The sequence below is a fragment of the Maniola jurtina genome, chromosome Z (assembly GCF_905333055.1).
Source record: "Maniola jurtina chromosome Z, ilManJurt1.1, whole genome shotgun sequence".
Classification (NCBI taxonomy): Eukaryota; Metazoa; Arthropoda; class Insecta; order Lepidoptera; family Nymphalidae; genus Maniola; species Maniola jurtina.
Window position 1 is genome coordinate 12,260,726 of NC_060058.1, and position 22,369 is coordinate 12,283,094.

Sequence of the window (22,369 nt, forward strand, 5' to 3'; positions counted from 1 at the left end):
GTAGACGAAGGTTTTATCTATCTCTAGATCTAGATTTTAACTGTATATAATCTAAGGTTTTTTTTCCAATTGATTCGCGCTTCACAACAGTGGTGCCAAAATCGTGAAACATGTATAATCCTCGTGCTTCACTCTTTATTATTGTTTAATGTAATAATGTAAATATGATCTACAATTGAGATTTTTTTATATAGATAGTTAAATAAATGTGATTGCAAATTTTTTTCTTTATTTTAATTCACATCAACTTTCCCCCTGCTCTTTGGTTTTGACATAGACTTACGAATTTTCATAGGTTTTGAGTAACTACCTATTAATAAATAAGTATATAAGAGCAGTAAAAAGTAACAAGTGTAAATTAAAAATTTATAACACCCCCGACAAGTGAAGGTTACAGTAACTAGAAAAGAGCTGATAACTTTCATACGGCTGAACCGACTTTCTTGGATTATAGCTAAGAACACTCGATCAAGCCACCTTTCAAACAAAAAGAACTAAATTAAAATCGGTTCATTAGAGGAGCTACGATGCCACAGACAGATACACCCGTCAAACTTTATAACCCCCTCTTTTTGGGTCGGGGGTTTTTAAATGATTGAAAGCATTGATAGTCTAGTAGTTCAGACGTCGCCCTCCTATTCGGGAGATCGGGGGTTCGATCCCGGAGCAGACACCTCTAACTTTTTAGAATTTTGTGTATTAAACTTACACTTGCTTTATTGCTGAAGAGGAAAGCATGTGCGCCTGAGAGTTTTCCTTAACATTTGCAAACTGCATAGGTATGTGAAGTCTGCAAAATTGCAATTTGAATGCAGTTGACATTAAGAGAGGAATAAAAAGTAGTTTTTTTTTACTGTAGCTACTTTAATTTTCATGATAAAAGTTTTTCAATCAATCAATTTTAATCTAAGTTTTAATCTAAGCTTATAGTAAGTACGACCAAATTTAAGCCTTACGGCATGCAATATTTTACACAATTACAAAAATCAATCAAATTAAAATACATTCACTAAATATCTGATACCTTCGCAAAATAAAGAATCATTTCATTTCGTCAAAAACTTAATCGGCTACCTATGTTTAAGCTAACATCAAGTCTAGTGTGCGCAAAACAAGTACTTATACAATCTGAATGACCTCACATTCTACAAAACAGACCTCAGCAGTGTATCTACGACCACCAAACAACCATGTTGGGATCATTCAGGTTCAAAATGTTGAATTCTCATAATGTTGAATTTCGGAGTTGTGTAGATAGAATATTCACAAAAAAATTTGAGAAATGCAAAAACTATGCGAAATAATTTATCTTTGCCTGGGATTTGAGGGGGGGGGGGGGGGGATGGGCGCCCCAAGCTCTCCCCCCCCTGGATATTCAGCTCTCGTTTAGTTTTTGAGGTATCCCCCGTCACAAAAATGGTCTAAAACTGACAACCTTGACGGTAAGTCGCTTTTTAGGTCAACATTTTAGGACTCAACATTTTGCAAATTCAACATTATGAGAATTCAACATTTTGAACCTGAATGGTTGGGATTACTTGTTTTGTGCACTGTAGACCAATGTTAATGTAACTAGAAAATATCAATTAATTATCCTATATAGAAATATAAAATATAAACTCTACTTATATCCATTTAAGGAATAAAAATCATTTGTCTTAAATTTAACCTGGACATAATTTAGTCATATTATATTAAATCTACAATGGTTATCCCGATCAACCATTGTATTATATTATTATACAGTTATACAAATTTATATGTCATGTCTTTAAATATTTAATCATTGATTAGATACCTACTAACTAATTTAAAATTCTATTTACATGAAAGAACTTTAGTAAAAATAAGATGATACATAAGAGTTCCCTAATTAAAAATTATAATTTTTTTAATTATACTTTCAACATTTAACAACTTAAAACCTACCCCTGACTTAAAATACTACAAATTTTTAAACATGATTCATAATTTTTCATTAATAATATGCTAAACTGCAATAAGTCCTTTATTTCCTTGCACATATAAATAGAGAGCACAACAGCTTCACTATTTACATGAAATACGTTCCTCAAATATCCTCAGAATTCTGCAATGTGATGAGGCCTTGGTATTCCATCTCCTTATACATGACGTCTTGGTTCAGGGTGTGCAAGATATCTTGGAAGCGTTGCCGCAAAGCCACATTCTCCATTCCAGCAATTTCATGCTGCGTTCTTTGCCGGCGTTGCTTGAGCTCCTCTAACTCTGTCCGCAGCTGCTCCATTCTCAGAGACATGTTATCTTTGGACATATCGCGGGACAGATAGTCCACGTCTTCTTCCGATGACAAACCTCCACTTCGAGTGACTGTAGAAGTGACAGTTGAAGAACGGGGTTTGGTGGATTTTTTTTTAAGTGTTGGCTGAGCATGAAACATTTGGGATTCAAACTCTATAGGATAAGTATCTCGCTTGTGAATGTCACCCATCCCGATTATGGAGCTGGTGTCTGACAGACGGCTGTCATAGGGAGACATGTGGCTCTCCTCCATCTCACGGCCCATAGGATCTTCCTCAATGTCACTGTCGCTCACTGCACCACCAAATATGTCTACAACATTGGAAGAGGAGTCTCGGTTTGATATATCAGGTTTAGAGTCTCTCTCCTTCTTGTTGCTGCGCTCAGCTTTAGTCTTCTTCTCAGGCTTGCTGGGAGCTGTCTGCATGGCATCCGATTTAGCGTGTTGCTCATCTTCTTCCTTGATCACTTCCCACATCAACTGACAAGCTTCATTGTCCGCACGCAGCAATCTCTTCACCTCCTTCTCTATTTCAGGGGCCTCCACATACTTTTTCTTTAAAGTTTTCCTGAAGCGGCGTTTTCTAACATTCTTAGTCGGTGGAGTGATGCCATGCGGCCATAGAAACTTTTTGTCGACCTTATAAGGGTCTTTCTTCTTATGCTTGGACGGAGCCTCCTCCTCCGACGGCGTCTGGTCCGGCTCATCTTTGCAGATCATCATTTGGCAGATGTCTGCCGTCTTGTAAAAGCTCTTGTTATCTATGGTCTTCAAGGACTCCACGATGGTGGGCAGATCAATGATCTTCGCATGCATCAACCAGTGGTCCAACCGTACCTCGCCATTCCTCATGTCGTTCTCTATTTGAATCGTTAGACGGTTTTTGAGGCTATCGCCGGACTTCAGCAGTTCCCTGAGCACTTTAGCAGGCTCTTCTGGCAAGCGCAGTACGAACTGTGACTCCAACTCTGTAGGATATTCCGCTTCTCGTTTATCTTTATTCATCTTGGAATCCTGTTGCTGAAGAGGGCTGCACTTTTGAGTGTTTTTTTAGTTACCGAGTGTATAATATTATGATAGAAGTAAGCACTTAAGTCCCAAATCCACAAGTCCAAAATCACAAATCTTTTGTTTGGCCAAAAGTATTGCACTACGTAAGGTTAATTTATATATATATAGTTATATATATATCCAGTGTCAAAATAGAAATGTCAATGTAACAGATAACGGTTGCAGTGTGACCAGATTTAGTAGATTTCTTCTTTTTTGGTAGGCTTTGAGGTATTTAGTTGGTAGAAAATATTGGATATAATATTTTGGTAGAATTGACAGATTTTAGATTATTTTAGTATTTTTTTCGGCTAAAGATGACAGTTTTATATGAAACTCCATAATGCGGGGTATTACCCTTTTCTTTGAATACGATTAGCAGATTATACGAATTATGCTTGTTGTTCCTTGTAAAACACATATTCTCTGACATAACCTAACCATGGATTTGGGCCCATATATTATCTTGATTATGCAATAATTGTCAATCAAGTTGAAACTGAAGTAGCCTAAAATTGATATTTTTATCTAACAAATGACACTAATTTGGAACTTGTAACGGTTCATCAAATTCTGGGCCCAACGATGTAACTACCTATGGGAGGTGGTCGATCTCTTTTCATGTGGTCAGTTTTTTGTAGGTAGGTACATAAGTACTTATAGACTTCAGGAAGTACCCTAGAATTTTTGACAAGAGAATGTCAATAAATCTGATGTTCGTTTGATATAATATCTGCCAAAGACATTTTATCCTCATAATTTCAGCATTTTAGCGACAGACGTTACAGATATGCTTCCCGGAGGGGGAAAATTTTCGCTTACTTAATTTTCCCGTTGTTTTTACGCAATTCATAGCCTACATACCATACCAATTTTCAGTCTTCTAGAACTTCAAAAAGTACCCTAGAATTTTTGAGTAGAGGTTTTGATGATCATCAGTAAGGAAAAGGAAGCTCTACACTTAAAGTATCTGTTGGAAGATCTTGGAGTGTGTCAACAAATCGTTCCAATATATAATGATAATTTGGCTGCACAGATGTTAGCCAACAATTTGATGACTGGCAAAAGGTCAAAACATATTAGCATAAAGGAACATTTTATAAGGGATTGTGTCCAGAAAAAATTAATTGCTTTACGCTATAAGGACACAGAAAATATGGAGGCAGACCTTTTAACCAAAGCATTACCACAGCCAAGGTTGATGAAACTCCTAAGAATGATTGGAGTCACTCAGACCCCAAGGTCATCGTGAGGGGGAGTGATATAGATACTTTTTGTAGTGCATAGAAGACTTTACGGGTAGTGACATTTTGTGTTATTATGACGATATTAATATTATTGTTGTTGTCATAAAAATGGAATAAATAAAAGTCGTAGTTAATTAGTAATCGTACTAAAGTTTATTTATTATTCCTGGTAATTATAGATGGCTATAAAATGCACTGATGTGCTCGTAATCCACTGCACTCTACTCTGCTCAGTATTATACTAGAGGAACGAATTGAAGTTAGATATTTAGTATGTTTGATAAGTTTACTGAGGACACCATGAACTGAAAATTTTAGGTTTCTAGCGTCATCCAGACCGAAGCTATGACGGTTAGAAAATACGACAAAACGATTCGAGAAAAGGTAACTACGATACATATTAGTGCCCGGTCCGCCGTTTGGCTCGTCTTGGCGGAGGCACTTCCGAGTTCCGTGCCCCCTGATAAAAACGACTGACATGCCATGAACTTGCAATCCATCATGTTTATCTACTCTAATATTACATTTACTTTGTACGAAAAGTAAATATAAGATGCAGACACGTTTATGCTGTATCTAACAGATAAGGATCTTTTAATATTAAAAAAATAGAATTTCAGATTATTTACATAGCAACACCACACTCAAGGAGCAGCGTGACCGTGACATTAAACAAGATGACGGCTAGATCAAATTTTGGGCATGCGCCTAATGATCCTTGTCGCACCACAGAGATATTGGCATGATATTGGTAATCATCATGGGTAATCATTCATCCAAAGTTGTTACACTGTATAATATTACGTCCATGATATTGTAAGGAGCACAATCTCAGATAACAAGTGTAAATTAAAAATTTATAACACCCCCGACAAGTGAAGGTTACAGTAATTAGAAAAGAGCTGATAACTTTCAAACGGCTGAACCGATTTTCTTGGATTATAGCTAAGAACACTCTCGATCAAGCCACCTTTCAAACAAAAAAAAACTAAATTAAAATCGGTTCATTAGTTTAGGAGCTACGATGCCACAGACAGATACACAGGTCAAACTTATATCACCCCTCTTTTGGGTCGGGGGTTAAAAACTGAAAAATATTCGTTATAAAATGTGCTAAATAAGAGCTTTTATAGACAATAAAATAGCCCACCCAAGGAAATTAATTCACCACAACTCTGCACAGTCTTGTCTGCCCTATCCCAATTATTCTATCCATGAGAAAAAACTAAATAAGCATAGAATTTACCCATAATCATGTTTATAAGTCTATGCTATTACAACAAAGCAACATTTCTAAGCTACAATTTCTGGGTTTTCGACTTCTAAATGCACTTATATTGTAGTAAATATATTGGGATAAATAAAAATATACAATTTTTGTGCTAAAGGGACAGAAGGGAAGTAAAATAATACAACATGTAAATTATTGTTCCATTTATGAATACCAGGGTTGGCAAAAAGTTTTAAAATTACAGAAAATTAACATTACAGAAAGTGTTAGCATTACATTAGTTTATAAGTGACAGTTTCTTACTCTAGACCTCTACATAAGTGAGGCTAGTTACAATTAATATTTCAATTGAACTCGCAATTCAACTCAAAGCCAAACCATGTTTGTAAACAGAGAAAGCCAGAGCGTAGGTACATATTTTTAGTTATATATATATTACATAACATCTGTGCGCTTGTTCCTACCTGCTCATATCCTATGTCTTTAACATTCACACTTGGAGGAACACTCTATAGTTTTTTGAGTACTTACCCTATTGTGATTTTGATCAAAATTGTAAAATAGGCACTTAGAAAAAATTTCTTCAAAAAATAAATATTCAAACACACATGTGTACTTATTATTTCTTAACGCTCTAGCATCAAGTTTTTAGTTTAATTCAAACTATAAATGAGAGTAAGTATTACTCCCAAACCTTCGTAAGTGACAAATCGTTTTAGTGACAAAATTCTATGAGCGAATATAACATTCGGGACCCTTGAATTCTTCACTTACCCAGTTTCGACATACCATTTTTAAGTATTTGTAAAACATTTTCTGTTAGGTATATCACAAATCCTACCCACACTATTGATCTAGAAGATATTTTTTTATCAAAATATCAAACCGTAAATAATACCCCAAAGAATTTTTTAAACTGCTTAAAACAGCCATTTAAAAACATCAGTAATTAATATTTGTTAAAAACATGTTTTTTTTTAAATTAGGACCAATATCCTAAACAGAATTTTTTGTTCTTTATAAAACCCGTTTTTTGCAACCCTGATTAAAACCACAAGATGCATACAAATAATTGTATATCTTAGAAATGTACCTTATAATAATAATAATACTATATTCCTAATCGAGTGGCAGGCTCATAAGTGGCACTGACATATTTTGTCAATATTGCAATGCCAATTATAGTAATATACATATTGTATGTGAACAGAACAACTCTATATCTAAAAGTATAATGCAATTGCATCTCATTGCCTTATAAAAACCTTGAAACCATCACATTCATTACTATGTATGGAAGCCTAAAAGAGCGAAGCACGAGGCCCAACTCACCTTTGACCGGGGTTTTTCGTACATCCTGCAAATTTGACAAAATTGAGATACATAGCCATACCAGTAGTAGTAGAGATACCAGTTGCCTGTTCACCCACAATCCATAATATATTATATTCCTGCATACATAGCAGGTGTATATTTTAGTCTATAATAGAAAGTTTATTACAAAAATATATATATGTATAGCTTTTTATCACATACTTCTGAGGTTTTAGTTGGAATGTAGTCAAATGCTTAAATATATAATAACTGTGCAGTACGATGATAGTGAGTATCTCAATGCATTTAGTGCAAAACTAAATCTATCCATACAGACACCCATAAGTCCATTCAATAAATCAATCAATAATCAATAATAATAATCCATTCAATAATTTCAATCAACAATTTTGAATCACCGATATAAAAATAAAAAACCAGAAGCACTTGGTAAACCATTAAAGATACAAACTACCTATTGAATATTTCGTAAAGTTAATATCAAGTCAATACTTAAATATCAAAATTTAAAAAATTAGTAAGTAGTAATATTTAAATTCAAAAATTAATATAGTAGGTAATAATAATATGCTACCCAAATGTCTTTTGCTGTGTCTACAAAACTAGATTTGACAACAGTAATTCTGAACAATGAGTCAGAAATACAAATATCATCTAAATTATTCAAAAAATAACCTAAAAATATTATGTTGACTTTGCAACACTGCCGTCCTAACAAAGAGTGCAATAAGTCGAGTTTTTGGGCAAATTGACTTAAGACCATATCCGTAATCAGGAAAATGAGCTCTATAGCCTTGGACGTCTTTTTTGTATCTTCAGTAGTTTCGGTTCTGTTGGTTATCAAAACTGCAATATGTAATATTACGATTTGTAAGTAGCTAATCATAACCGCGAATATCTCGAAAGTAGTCGAAACCTAGTTATTGCTCTCTTCGTTAGGACGGCAGAACAGATCTTAGAGAATCAATATTCCAAAACTTACAGTTAAATAGTTCGATTTCAAAGCCTATTGGGATGGAAACATTCCCAAATTATTGAAAGCAAATTATATATCACACAAGCAGTCTGTCACTCTCAATATGTGATGGTATATAAGTGTGTAATTCTGTGGGCGGTTCTATAACAAATAAAATAAAAATATGAAACTGTTACATTGATGACGAAATTCGTGTTTTAATGAGGAACTTATCAGGGTCAGTTCCTTTAAATTCTCATAGATTCATGCCTTCCAAGGAGATGAATATATCATAAATGCCTATACTGTCTAGGTATCAGCTGTGTTGTTAAGTAAATATAATAGAGACATGTAACTAGGGATTGCAATGCTGGATCCGCAATCCAGCAATCCAGCTGGATCCAGCACGTTTTTGGTGCTTGCTGGATCCAGCATCTGACGCTGGATCGAGCGGTGCGGATCCGCAATCAGCTAAAAACAAGAAACTAACTTTCTTTTCGCATAAAAACCATTGAATGTTTTTCAGAAAAGTAAAAGAAAAAACTATAACATAATTGATTGGCTTCTCAAGTCTGTAATTATATTATAACTTGAACTTCTTTTAAGATTTTATAAGTAGTAATTGGGATAGGCTACGCAACTTTGTCTCGAAAATTATTGAGACTGGGAAACTAAGAGCCATACAAAGTTAGTTAAATAGGTAACTAAATGAATAAGAAAAAGCTATTGTTGAGTATATGGTGAACCAGTGCTGGTATCATACACTACAGTTTCATAAGATCTGGCCGGATGATTACGACCTATCTCTTTTGTCAACAATTGCAAACCGCGATGGAAATGCTAGCCGTTAAACAAGTGATACTGGTCAAATGCTCTAGCTCACTGCTGTTTCAGGATAGCGCTAGACCTCATACTTCACGTCAAACGGTTTAGCTATGATTGGAAACACCCACCATACTCCCCGAAACTTGCTCCAATAAACACTTTTTTCAGAATTTAGACAATTTCTTGGCAGAAAAAATATTCAATTTCGATTCAGTCCAAAGATTCATATCGCCTTCAAAGATTTTATTAACTCTCGCAATTTTTTCAGTAATGTAATCAATGAAATAGCTATAAAATGGCAAAAGCGTATAGATAATGAATGGTACATACGAGTACTATCTAAATTGTCATTTAAAAAACCATTTTTCTTTTTTTCCATATAAAACGCTTTTTTCATAGGTAAGGACCTCCTATTATAACTACAAAAAAATATAGGTAGTTAGTTATTAAAGTTTCTACAGTTAAAACACTAAAAAAATTGCATTTCTTTGAAAAATTGATAGATGCTGGATCCGCGCTGGATCCAGCTGGATTTGCTTCGATCCAGCAAAAATCCAGCTGGATTGAAAATGCCGCTGGATTGCAATCCCTACATGTAACATTGGCTTATTTTCAAATGTTATTTAAATAGTTTAGCGTAATAGTTCAGAGAATACGGCATAATCAACATTAGTAAAGGAAGAAGACAAAAGAGAAAAGAAGTTGTAGATTTGACGGAAATCAGAGTTTTATGCTAGAAGAAAGCTGAGTGATCATTTAGCGTCTTGAGAAACCTAAAACACTTCAGAAACAGTCACTTGTTCTTTTATAGCATCACCTGGTTTTGATTTATAAAATTAATATTTATTTGTTATTATAAAATGGGTACAATTTAAATGCTTACCAAAATAAATTCTTAGATCCTAAGACTAAGCACCAAGTAAAATATGTTAATTTCAAATAAAGTAAATCCAATCTATACTGAGGTGCCTAAAGAATTTTTAAGTTCCAAAATAATTACACACTCATCAGAATAATTGTACATTTTTTTTTTGAAAAAAAAGAATATTAGCCATGTCAAATGACTAATATTCCCCTTTCCAATCCAACTAAGTGTCAGGCTTGTACTAGGAGTAGGTACGACAATAGTGCAACGGGCGGGGTTTGAACCGTCGACCTTTCGGTTTTCAGTCCACTCCTTTACCGGTTGAGCTATTGAGGCGCTAAAGGTGCCCACTCACGTATTGACCGCTAGCTTTTTTGCTTCATTATAACTGACTAAATTGAAAGCCATGACATAAAATATTGGTAACATCTATTTAGCGACAATATAAAATATTTGGCCTGAAATTAGCTTTAAAGGCGTTTATAAATCTTTATGGCATAGAATAAAAAAGAAAATAGGTCCATTTTTACAATACTTTATGAAACACGATTTGGTGAGCATTAATCCATTCTGGCAGGTATTTCTAATTTTCTTTGTAGTAAAATAGGTACTTTTCTGGTAGGCGTTTAAACATAAGTTAATAACATAAAATCCTATCTCCTCGGAGGAGTATTAACCTCGACATCTTTAAGCAGTGGCGTGCAAGTTTTACAAGCATAAAAGCGCTGTTTACCCTACATGTAGTATTTTTATTAGGACCTGCCACTAAATATTGCTTACCCTAGCTGTAGACTTTGCGTATGCCACTGCTTTTAAGGAATGGACCCCGGAAAGTTCCTTTACATATTCTTTTGGAAAGTTCATTGATAAAAACAACTGTATTTTAGCAGAATTTCATTATCTCTGTATTAGTACACCTATATTTAACAGGATAGTACTGTCGTTTCATGTTTTAAATAACGAACGCCCGTAGTTTGGCGTTCTCGCACTCGGCCCTGCCGGTGTACACGTTGTGGCTAAGAAAGATGACATATTTCTGTACAAATAAAAACCGGCGTATCCAGCTTACATAAGGACGCAGTCGCAGCACTGCAACGTGTAGTAGAGACACTTGATTCCACAGTCTTCTTCCTGCGGCGGCGACGCACTGGCGGCGCGTTTGTGCGCAGGAGGCGAACGCAGGAACACACTGTCCACATTGTCCCCCTTCTCCTTCTCCGACTTCTCCTCTCTGTCTCTATCCTTCTCTATATGAGGCTCGTCCTCTTTGCTTTTCTTGTCCTTGTCACCAGATGCTTCCTGAAATTTTATATTATAACATATCACTTATCAGTCTAAACATCTCCAATAAATAATAAAAAAAAAATCAAAAGAAAAATAAAACCGACTTCAAAAACAACAAGCAATAAAAAGCAGTTTTTGAAGTTGGTTTTATTTTTCTTTTGAAAATTTTTTATTTCACAATTTTTAGTGGCCCCACTGTACTATAATATGCTATGCCCAGTTAAAACCCTACTGTTTACTAAGCTATTACACTGATCACGAGCAATTTGCTCTTATCCATTGAGGAGTTCTGTTCTCCATCTCCGAAGATATTCATCAGATCTGCACCAAATTTATATGGGATCACCTGCACAGTATACCCTTTCAAACAAAAAAAAATTTTCCAAATCAGTTCAGGGGTCTTTGAGTAATCGGTGAACATACACCGAATTGAGAACCTCCTCCTTTTTTTTGAAGTTGGTTAAAAAAATACCAGTGAAGTGCGAGTCGAGTCCTCGCTTTTTTAGGGTTCCGTATATAATTATGAACATCATAGGCATATGAAATATTTCTTTTCCGAGCTAGAACATCAAAGTAAATTGTGAAAGAAAAAGTCAAACAATGTTCGTTTGTTTTGGTACCAGCTTACAAACTATTTTATAAATCTTTGTTTTCAGTATTTGCCATTTAAGTACAGTGTATGGTACATAGTATATCGAAATCTCATATTCCTAACTAGTTTAGTTTTTGAGATTGCCTCTGTCACAAAAATAGTCTAAAACTGACGACTTTGAAGGCTCCCCATTTCTTTATTTTTTAAGATACAAATAAATAAAACATAATTCGTACTCAGTAGGCTCTAAGCAATGACACCCCACATGCTAGGCTTAGGAATTTTGTTTTTCAGCACTTTTTTCATATTTAGGAGCCCCTTGAAAAATAATTTAATTGAATTTTTAATACAATATTTGGTCAGTGTTCTACACCAAACACCAAAGTTTCAGGTTTTAACTCATTTTGTCTATGAGCTAGAGACCTGTGACAAGCAAACAGACAGACAGACAACAAAGTGACATAAATTTATAATAATAATAATAATATAATAATATAAACTGTGCACTCATTACCTCAGGGAGAGCAGGTCATAAAGTTCAGTCGATGATCATTTATAGATCATTAGACACAAGATAGACCTTAGGTTGTTAACTGGACTAAGTGACCAAGTGTGAAATAGTTTCGTATAATATCTGGTCTAATGTTGCCAGTAATCTTGGACTTCAACAATAAGGAATCGCACTATTTATTTACTATTTATTTACTATAGTACCGCCCACAGAGTTACACATTTTAATTATACATTTTGTTCCTTACTTTCTATTGCTCTTATGCAACTCCACTTACGGGCAGTCACAGCGTGCATTAACATAAACATAAGTCGTACAGTAAAATATAAAATATAATATAATAGCTAACCTAAGGACTATGAAAAAATACCTAAGTTATAAATTTTAAAAGAATATAATAAGATGAAAATTAAGTTAAAGTAAATTTAAGTTAAACTAAGCTAAATTATCTAAATCATCTAAAATACAATATACTTACGGCTAGGGATTGACACTAATTATCGTTATCCTATTGAGGAATCAAATGATTTGAGCAACTTGGCTTTAAATTTAGCCAGGTTATCGCAAAACAGATCCGTGGTAATGTCCTTGTCCAAAAATTCCTTATATGTACTACTAAACCTTGGTATTAACGAATGACGACCTAGATTGGTTCTACTGATTAGACTACATCTACTGATTACACTAGCAGTCCAAATCCAACCACACAAGATAGACCTTACATTGTGAACTGGACAAAGTGACCAAGTGCATAGTTTGATAGAACATGGTCTAATTCAGCCAGTACTCTGACACTTGAACTCCTAGCATGCAAGATCATCAAGTGTTGACTTTTGATATTAAACAAATAGCCTAATGATATGAACAATTTAATGGTTGTTACCTGGTCATCATCTTTCTCGCTGTTGAGGAGGTCATGCTTGTATTCTGGGTTCCCACCGACTGGAGCAGGCACAGGCAGTTCAGACGCCGCGGCTACGGCGCCGGCGCTCACCCACACTCTGCTTCCAGAATGCTCAGGGGCTAATAATGCTGACTCGTCATCCTTGTTCTTCAACTCATGATTTGGCGATTCTGCCGACATACTAGAAAAATACGATGAAATTATTGAAAATGAGAAAGGTAATTAATAACAAACAATTGTTCAGTGTTCAATATTCTCGATTGGCACAACTTTTTACTTTCTTTCTTTATTTTTGTATAGTGGCTTTTTGTATGAGACAACGTTCAATCACTTCTCACGATCCAATGGACAAGAGATTATATTTCGCACACCATTGAAATTATTATGAAAACAACAGTCGGTTCCAAATGGTTTCGGTAGTTTCGTATTTCAGTGGAATGCGCTACCTTGTTAGCGCGATGGTTTCTTTGTGATGTAGTTGTTGATCGACAACTGATAGACGCTCGAATTTTTTTAAGATTGTTTCAAAGTTATAGTTTTTCTCCATTTTGGTAGTCTGGTTGATAAAAACAAACTGACCAAGAAGTTTTCAAAGTAGAGTTTTGAAATTAGTAGCAAAACGTCCCGAGTATTTTGAAATGATTAAAGTTCGCTGATTAAATTCACGAGTTTTATTAGTTTCTACCTTTTATTTATGTTATAAAACAGTAATTTAAAAGTTTTTGTTTACAGTCAATATACCTTCTTTTATTTTCTTTGCTTGCATTGCATTTCTGACCACAGAGACCTATAGATAAGTAGATCTTCACGATTACGGTAAAAATGTCAGTTACAGTGTCGTTCGCTATTTGCTTGGAGCTCGCTCACTATTGGCTACAATGCATTGTTGCAACAAGAATAGCATGAATTCAGCCAATCATAACAATTGCAATTGTAATTTTGACTGATGCAGGTTCTATAGAGTCGACTCGACTGCTCCGAGGTTACAGAACAGACCAGTGTTTCCACTTACGAAATTGGTTTTACCCTTGGTTCTGTAGAAATTTACCTTAAATAAGGTACAGTACCCAAAATTAAATTGAAATACTCTGAGCTTAGGGCGATTAATTATTTATTATTGTTAGGTTTTTAATATCATTTCACTTCTCTAATAAACGTGAAAGTGTGTATGTATGTGTGCTGAAATAGCTGGAGATAGTTAGTGCCCTGAAATAACACAATTTAAGTTTTATTAAATCAAAATATCATCATCAAACGAAATATCAGAAAGTTCCTGCGGGATTTGCAAAACCTATATCCACGCGAACGAAGTTTCAGGTATCATTAATTAGTTAATAATAATATTATTACATCAAATTTTATAATACTAAGTATACTAACTACATCGTTAATTATATTCTTTCAAATAGCACAATAATTATAATTGTCAATCAAAAAGTGTACAGTAAAATAAGGTACCTAAGATAAAGTACCTTTGAATAAATGATTTGACTTTAACTTGACTTTAATAAAAAATACGTCATTAAAATTACCTTTAATCACTGTTTACATAAATAACACCCTAAGTTATTCTGCAAATTCGTAGTTTCACCCTAAAATAGAGCCACATGCTGAAAAGTGGAAACACTGGTACACAGACTATTCACCACAGAGTAGAGAACGTCTAGAGTTTGATTCTTGGTTTGATTGTACGAAGGAATCGTGAAAGTGACAGTCAACACCACAGAGTAGGATATAATCACGAATCTATACTTAAGGATTTATAACATTCTAATAAGAAGTAAAGTTAGTTTGTATTTTGAAGGGGTAAAATCTCTGGAACTACTGAACCGATTTTGAAAATTCTTTCACCAATATTCAGTAACATAGTAACATAGGTTATACCTATTTCATTTTCAAAAAGTTAGAGATCCCTACGAAAATATGTGTTCAACAGACCAATCACATTGTTATAATATGACGTGATAAAATTTTCACGTGATCTATCAATGATATTACTGCTCCGCTTCAGTTGATAGTCAAAATAATACTTACTAATTGTACATAGACGGTGCTCTGTGAGAAGGGTGAACATTTTTATTGGAATTGTAAACTTTATCTGTGTGATATTTATTTATTTTTCGGCGTGGTATCCATATTACGCCAAAACTTGAGGAAGACTTGTGTGGTTTTGCTGTTCTAAAGCTCGGGCCCGTAGAGGTCTTGCCTGTTGAGACGCTCAGCAGCCTGCCGCCAGTAGGAAAGCTCGAGCCCACCTTAGCGTTCTTTCCTAAACTGCCGATTTGAGTCTTGCCACCGCCGCCGCCTGCTTTCTTCATTTCCACTTCCAATGTTTTGAAACCTATACCGAAAGAAAATAATACTTGCTTAATTATTTTCTTAAAATTACCATTTGAGAAATTGTTAGGATTTCGCATGCGTAGCATGTGGAGTGTCAGTAGTTCTTCATTTTTTTCCGTAGTCTGGTTATAGTTTTTTCAACTTTTTTTTTACTAAAAGTCGCACTAACTATAGTGCGATAAAAAGTACTGAACGCCGCGGCGCTGGGATGATCATTATGATGAAATAAGATATTCCGTTCTAAATTAGCTATTTTTTTGTTTAAGTTTTTAATCGGTGGTGGGTCTCTTTTTACTTGTGTGTGTTAAAATAAACTTTGGATTTTCATCATGAGAGTGTTTTATTTGGCCTTATAAAACCCTATTCTGGATTTTCTTCTCGATGAGTAGATATATATAAGACAAAATTCTAAAAAACAGACCTTATTTTCATAAAGCAAGTTTGAACTTTGAACAGAACTTTTGTATATTATGATATTGAATTTCAATCCTTATTATTATTATTTTCATTTGAATTCTATATAGGTACCTAATTCAAGATACAAAAGATTCTCTAAAAAAGGGGAATAATTTATACCTATAATTCTTTGTACCTTTCGTTCTTTAAAAACTATGTATCTATTTAGTTAGACCAATCACTCGTCGTATCTTACGAATAACGACACCGTTACAAAAGGCCTTCTTTTCAAGAGGAACATTTTTGTAAGTATTTTATTTCAATACTAATGAACAGGTATTGTATAGTAGGTATACCTACAATGGTGGTAAAGGGTTTTAGGATTATTATAAAGGGGTTTAGTGGTCTTTTCCTCAATTGCAAGCATTAAGATCATTGTCCCCTTTATTCCACGGAACCGATACGTCTCTTAATTTAATTTATTACAGAATATATAATTATGTATTATACATGAGGTAATGTAGTTCTTTAATGACATTTTTTGGAATCGGTGCCAATGTGGAGTCACAAACAATATGAAGAGCTCAAGCGTCTAATTGGTACCGGCTTCAGCAAATGAACTCAAATTACCTCGTGTATACTTACATAATAATAAAATTAAATCCATACTTAATATTATAAATGCGAAAATGTGTCTGTCTGTCTGTCTCCTACGTTTTCAAGGCCCAACCGCTGAACCGATTTTAATGTTTGGTACAGACTTGAGATACTTCCCGGGGAAGGACATAGGCTACTTTTTATCCCGGAAAATCAAAGAGTTCCTACGGGATTAAAAAAACCGAAATCCACGCGGGCGAAGCCGCGGGCATCCTCTAGTTACTTATATACCTTTTTGCAGAAAGCTGAAATATGAAACTTACCTACTACCTATTCATTCAGTTATGTATCAAGTTATCCAAATTCGGACCTTTGGCGACTTCGATTATGTGGGTTGAATTGAATCATCCATGCATCCGTTATTATTATTTTTAAAATGCGTCATTCGAATTTTTTGGGTTCCGTATCCGAAGGGTGCCTACGGGACGTTATCTATACTAATATTATATTTTTATAATATAAATGCGAAAGTGTGCCTGTCTGTCTGCTACCTTTTCACGGCCCAACTGTTTAACCAATTTTAACGAAAGGTACAGGGTTAGCTTATATCCCGGGGACGGACATAGGTTACTTTTTATCCCGGAAAATCAAAGAGTTCACACGGGATTCCTAAAAACCGATCCGCTTAACTGATTTGTATGAAATTTGGTACCGAGGTAGCTTGCGTTAATTCAAATTCAAAATTAACATAGGCATTTCATCCCTATGTTAATTTTGAAAAAAAAAATGATTTCATAAATATAAAATATGTACTAGGTACAACATTAAAATATACCAAGCCACAAAAAATAGTTTTACTATAATATTTCAGCGTTTATTATATGGTTTATTAAGACGATCGCAGGCGGGTTTTAGTTTCAACTTTATCTTGTTACTTATTTATGTTTTTTTTTAATTCATGCTAATGAAGAACTAGGCCTAGATAACGTGGTAGGTACACGGGAAATTGGTCTTGTATTGTGATGTTTGATGATAACTTATGTTCCTATGCTGGGACACTGATTTATTTGTATTTTGTACACAAATAGTAATATATCAAAATTATCTCGTAAGTTATCTGGCAAAACGACAGTTTCTCAGATACAGTTCATAATAAAATGAGCTCAGTAAACAAACAATAGGCAAAGAGCTAGAGGCTTATTCATCAAAAGTATTTTATAATGGTTTTTTTCCATCAAATGTTTCCTTAATTCTTACACGACTTGATGCCATGGCAACAAATAATTTCATATGAGAAACTAAATCATATCACTTTTGATTTGAATTCATTAAAAATAGATTTTAGAAAAGCCCGCGCAAAAGTAATGCCTATCCGTGGCTTAAAAATGGTAAATTTTTAGGCTTCCGTATCCGAAAGGTGACTCCGCTGTCCGTCCACCCATCCGTCTGACCGTTTGTCTGTTAGCGGGTTGTATCTCGTGAAGTGTAATAAGTAGGTAGTTGAGTTGAAATTTTCTCGGAGTATGTATATCTATTGCCGCTATAACAACGAATAGTAAATAATGCTGCCGATGTTCATGGGCGAACCCTAAATCCACGCGGACAAAGTCGCGGGCATCCTCTAGTGTTTTTATTAAAAAAAAAATAGTTTTTCCTTTCTACCAGATGACCTAATAAAATGGTCCGGCAACTCTTAGATTCTATTGATTACGGACACTTAGTTATTTGTACTCGACATCGATCACACATGAATGATCAGCTGATAAATAAAAGATGCATGGCACGTGGAATCCGTTGCTCAGATAACAGCCTTTTTCCAGGAAATTTTGGGACCTTCAAATGAAGAGACCTTCTTTAAAGCGCTCTCTATTTTAGGCTACAGGCTATCGGCATCACCTAAGTACAATTTGGTGTGCATTAGTCACCATTTCAACACCTTATGATCCAAAGTCTATCGGTCTTCCGAACAATGTGCCCTGCCCATGCAACTCACAGCTTGGCACGAGCGGACTGAAATTTGACATGGTAGTATGGTACAGACATCCGCTAAGAAAGGTTTGTGGAAGAAGTCACGTATAGCTCCAATTTATTCATAACAGTAGTTATTTCAATTGAACATCATGCTACTATCTTGATGATAAGATCATTAAAGGCATTGCAGGATGACGTTCCAAAAGATTTCATCCTTATTCAGCAAAATAGGGCTAGAAATATATTTTTCGAAATGCAAACTTACACAGAAAAACTGTCGCGGGATAATAATACCTACTATCGGTCTCCAAATTTTTGAATGGAACTTTAGTATAGTTACTTAATTCTTCGGTGCTTCCCTTTATAATCAATCTTGAACCGAACAGAGTTTTTTCGGCTAATATTGAAAAATTGGGCTCTCTAGATCTATCTTTAGGATCAAAAGTGCAATCTAAGAGAGATTGCACTTTTGATCCTAAAGATATCACCTTTTTAACCCCCGACCCAAAAAGAGGGGTGTTATAAGTTTGACGTGTGTATCTGTGTGTCTGTGTATCTGTGTATCTGTCTGTGGCACCGTAGCGCCTAAACTAATGAACCGATTTTAATTTAGTTTTTTTTGTTTGAAAGGTGACTTGATCGAGAGTGTTCTTAGCTATAATCCAAGAAAATCGGTTCAGCCGTTTGAAAGTTATCACCTCTTTTCTAGTTACTGTAACCTTCACTTGTCGGGGGTGTTATAAATTTTTAATTTACACTTGTAATACCTAAATGAATCGCGAGAGCCCAATTTGGACGGGTCAAGTACGGTGGCATCGGCCACGGCGGCGGGAGGAAAATTTCCAGTACTACTCCTTCGGGTTTTCTGTCCTCTGTGCGTAGTATAAGAAAACTTAGTTCGCAAACAACACCAAAAATGTTGAAGAGAGAGAATAGAATTTGGAATCTTACAAGTCACAAAGAACGAGATAGGTTCCTAGCGTTATCTGAAAATGGATATAAGACTTCATGTCTTGCCGTCCGAAAACTTAGCAAACGATACTTGTATATTAAGGACTAGCCTTTGTCCGCGACTTCGTCCGAGTGATGTAAGTAAACCTATAGCACTCGGCTTGGGGATAATAAAGCTATTTATCAGTGCAAGAATATCAGAATGGGATAATATAATTAGTTTCGCAGATTATATGCTACATCTAAACTTACAAACTACGCTACATCCAAGGCTAATATCTAGGCACACATTATAAGATTTACTGTATCATTTTCAGTAAATAAAATTGTAAACTATATAGGTAACGATTTGGACATTAGTATTTTCCCAAGGAAATGCTGTTACTATCCATATTGATCATATAAAATAAAGATGATGGAAAAATAAGGTAATAACAAGAACCTGTTGTTCTTGAGAGTGATACATGCAGATAATTATATCTAACTAGCCGATGCCCGCGACTTCGCCCGCGTGGATTTTTTCGAAATCCCGTGGGAACTCTTTGATTTTCCGGGATAAAAAGTAGCCTATGTGCTAATCCAGGATATTATCTATCTCCATTCCAAATTTCAGTCAAATCCATCCAGTAGTTTTTGAAGGAGTGACAAACATACACACACACATACACACAAACGCCTTTATAATATTAGTGTGATTAGTGTGATTATTGTAGATTAAATCTCATAAAAGTAGAGAAGAAAATTGTTTACAGCAAAAACGTGATTGCAGTGCACAAGATTTTTTGGAATACAAATAGGGGTACCTAGGTATTGTATTATATGCAACTCTAGATAAGAAGTTTTAGCTGCACGAAAATGTATGCTTGTTGTATATCTGAGAAACGTATTTTTCTTTAACTTTCTAATTTATGTTAATGTGTAATAGAGATTTTGACATACGTCGCAAGAGCGTTTACAATTCGCTGTGCATCTACTAAACAAAACAAAGCACCAACATCAATATAGAGAAATAAATATTGATTGAAATATGTATTATAAAATACTAATAAAATACTTACTATTAGATATTGGTATATGCCGATAATAACAGTGTTCGTACTTCGTAGGTATGTTATTCACAACATTCCCATTAAAAGTCAAACGGTAAACCACTGGCGCGAACCGTATGTTACATACAACGAGGTAACTGGTTGCTCTACTGCGTACTCGACTAAGCGAGGTCCAACCGAAACTGGTAAACAAAACTGGCTCCAGTCACTTCCACTGTTGAACACATGATACATATTCGACCAAGCGAAACTGATCTGTAGCTATTAAAACTTTAGATATAATATAGCGTGAAGCGTTATTGCCTATTTAGAAGTTTGGTGGGGTGTAATCATCAACTTCTACTTTCGTATTAAATTTTGTGCAAGTATTTCCTTACGTCATCCTTAAACGAACCTTAATGACCAACGGCGGGATGTTGCCGAGGGTCAAAATAAATCCTTACTCATATAATAAATGCGAAAGAGTGTATGTGTGTCTCTACTCTCTATGCAGAGATGTATGTCTGCTACTTTTTCACGGCCCATCTATCTGTACCGATTTTGACAGCTCGATAACTTGCATCCCGGGCATGGATAGGTACAGGCTACTTTTTGTCCCACAAAACCAATGGGATGGGATGGATCATGGGATTTACAAAAAGACCTAAATCCACGTGGAGCTTAATACATATACCTACCTACTAGGCAAATGGTACAGAGAGAGCATGAATCGCTGAGACCACGTTTTACACGGAAAAACGAAATTCCCATTGAATTTTTAACGCGAATAAAGTCACGGACATCATCTAGTGTTACAATTAAGAATGTCAAATTTGTTTTTTAACCCCCGACCCAAAAAGAGGGCTGTTATACTAAGTTTGACGTGTGTATCTGTGTATCTGTGTTTCTGTGTATCTGTGTATCTGTCTGTGGCATCGTAGCTCCTAAACTAATGAACCGATTTTAATTTAGTTTTTTTTGTTTGAAAGGTGGCTTGATCGAGAGTGTTCTTAGCTATATTCCAAGAAAATCGGTTCAGCCGTTGGAGAGTTATCAGCTCTTTTCTAGTTACTGTAACCTTCACTTCTCGGGGGTGTTATAAATTTTTAATTTACACTTGTTACTAGATGATGCCCGCAACGTTAACGTGGATTTACGTTTTTAAAAATCCTGCGGGAAGTCTGATTTTATATTATATCTGATTTATGAGGATATTGATAAAAATTATTCTATGCAAGTTCTATCTGTGCCAAAGTATCATCGATATCGGTTGGGTCAAAAACAGAGAGACACATTGCTGATTTTCTTCTTCTTCTTTGTTAGCCCTTATTAACAGGGCTCTCTCCGTCACTTACTCCATACAATCGTATGCCCAATTTCATTTGAATATTAAGCAACAAAAGTCCATGAAATTTTGCAGACATATTCTAAATACTAATATCCCTGTGGTGTGGTGGTGTTCTAAATACTAATAGCCTGTGGTGTTTTAGATTTTTCTAAAAATATGTAGTTTTAAAATACAGGGGCTCAAAGATTTGTATATGAATTTTGAAGATTGCGTAACTTTGAAACCGAATATTAACGGAAATCTGGAAAACCACAGGCATAGATATTAGATCTCGGAACGTTTCTACAAAAATCCATTGAGATGATTGGTTAGTATTCCAATGAGAGACGAACTACGTTTGTATGTAGCCCTCTTAATGCATTGTTGGACATAGGCCTCCTCACGTGCAGGCCACTCTACTCGGTATTGGGCGAGCTTCCTCCAAGTTTTTCCTGTGAAGCTTGGTGATGTCGTCAGACTAAAGGGATTTAAGTTGATAAAAAATAATCTATTTCCGTCTCTAACGTAAGTTCTACGAGTATCTGTGCAAAAATATCGTTGATATCGGTTAAGCCTAAAAACAGACAGACACAATTTTGCATAATCTCTCTCTTGTCGTCATATTCCGCATTGCTGAGGATCGTGACTCATACAATGTTTTTTTTAATACAGATACCTA

General features: G+C 35.1%; 2 protein-coding genes across 3 annotated transcripts; both read right to left on the bottom strand.

Moving 5' to 3' along the window:
* Nucleotides 1–1,267: 1,267 nt before the first annotated feature.
* Nucleotides 1,268–3,435, bottom strand: LOC123880331 (transcription initiation factor TFIID subunit 7-like). The gene has a single exon (XM_045928393.1). The coding sequence runs from the start codon at nucleotides 3,284–3,286 to the stop codon at nucleotides 2,072–2,074; it is 1,215 nt and encodes a 404-aa protein (XP_045784349.1). The 5' UTR covers nucleotides 3,287–3,435; the 3' UTR covers nucleotides 1,268–2,071.
* A 6,528-nt stretch (nucleotides 3,436–9,963) lies between these two features.
* Nucleotides 9,964–20,549, bottom strand: LOC123880050. 2 transcript variants are annotated; one of them, XM_045927936.1, is made up of 4 exons: nucleotides 20,394–20,549; nucleotides 15,115–15,421; nucleotides 13,060–13,261; nucleotides 9,964–11,088 (listed from the first exon to the last, which is right to left on the bottom strand). In XM_045927936.1, the coding sequence occupies exons 2-4, from the start codon at nucleotides 15,396–15,398 to the stop codon at nucleotides 10,855–10,857; spliced, it is 720 nt and encodes a 239-aa protein (XP_045783892.1). In that variant the 5' UTR covers nucleotides 15,399–15,421; nucleotides 20,394–20,549; the 3' UTR covers nucleotides 9,964–10,854. The 2 variants fall into 2 exon arrangements, with proteins under 2 accessions (XP_045783892.1, XP_045783893.1); XM_045927937.1 differs by lacking the exons at nucleotides 15,115–15,421; nucleotides 20,394–20,549 and adding an exon at nucleotides 13,527–13,653.
* Nucleotides 20,550–22,369: the final 1,820 nt, after the last annotated feature.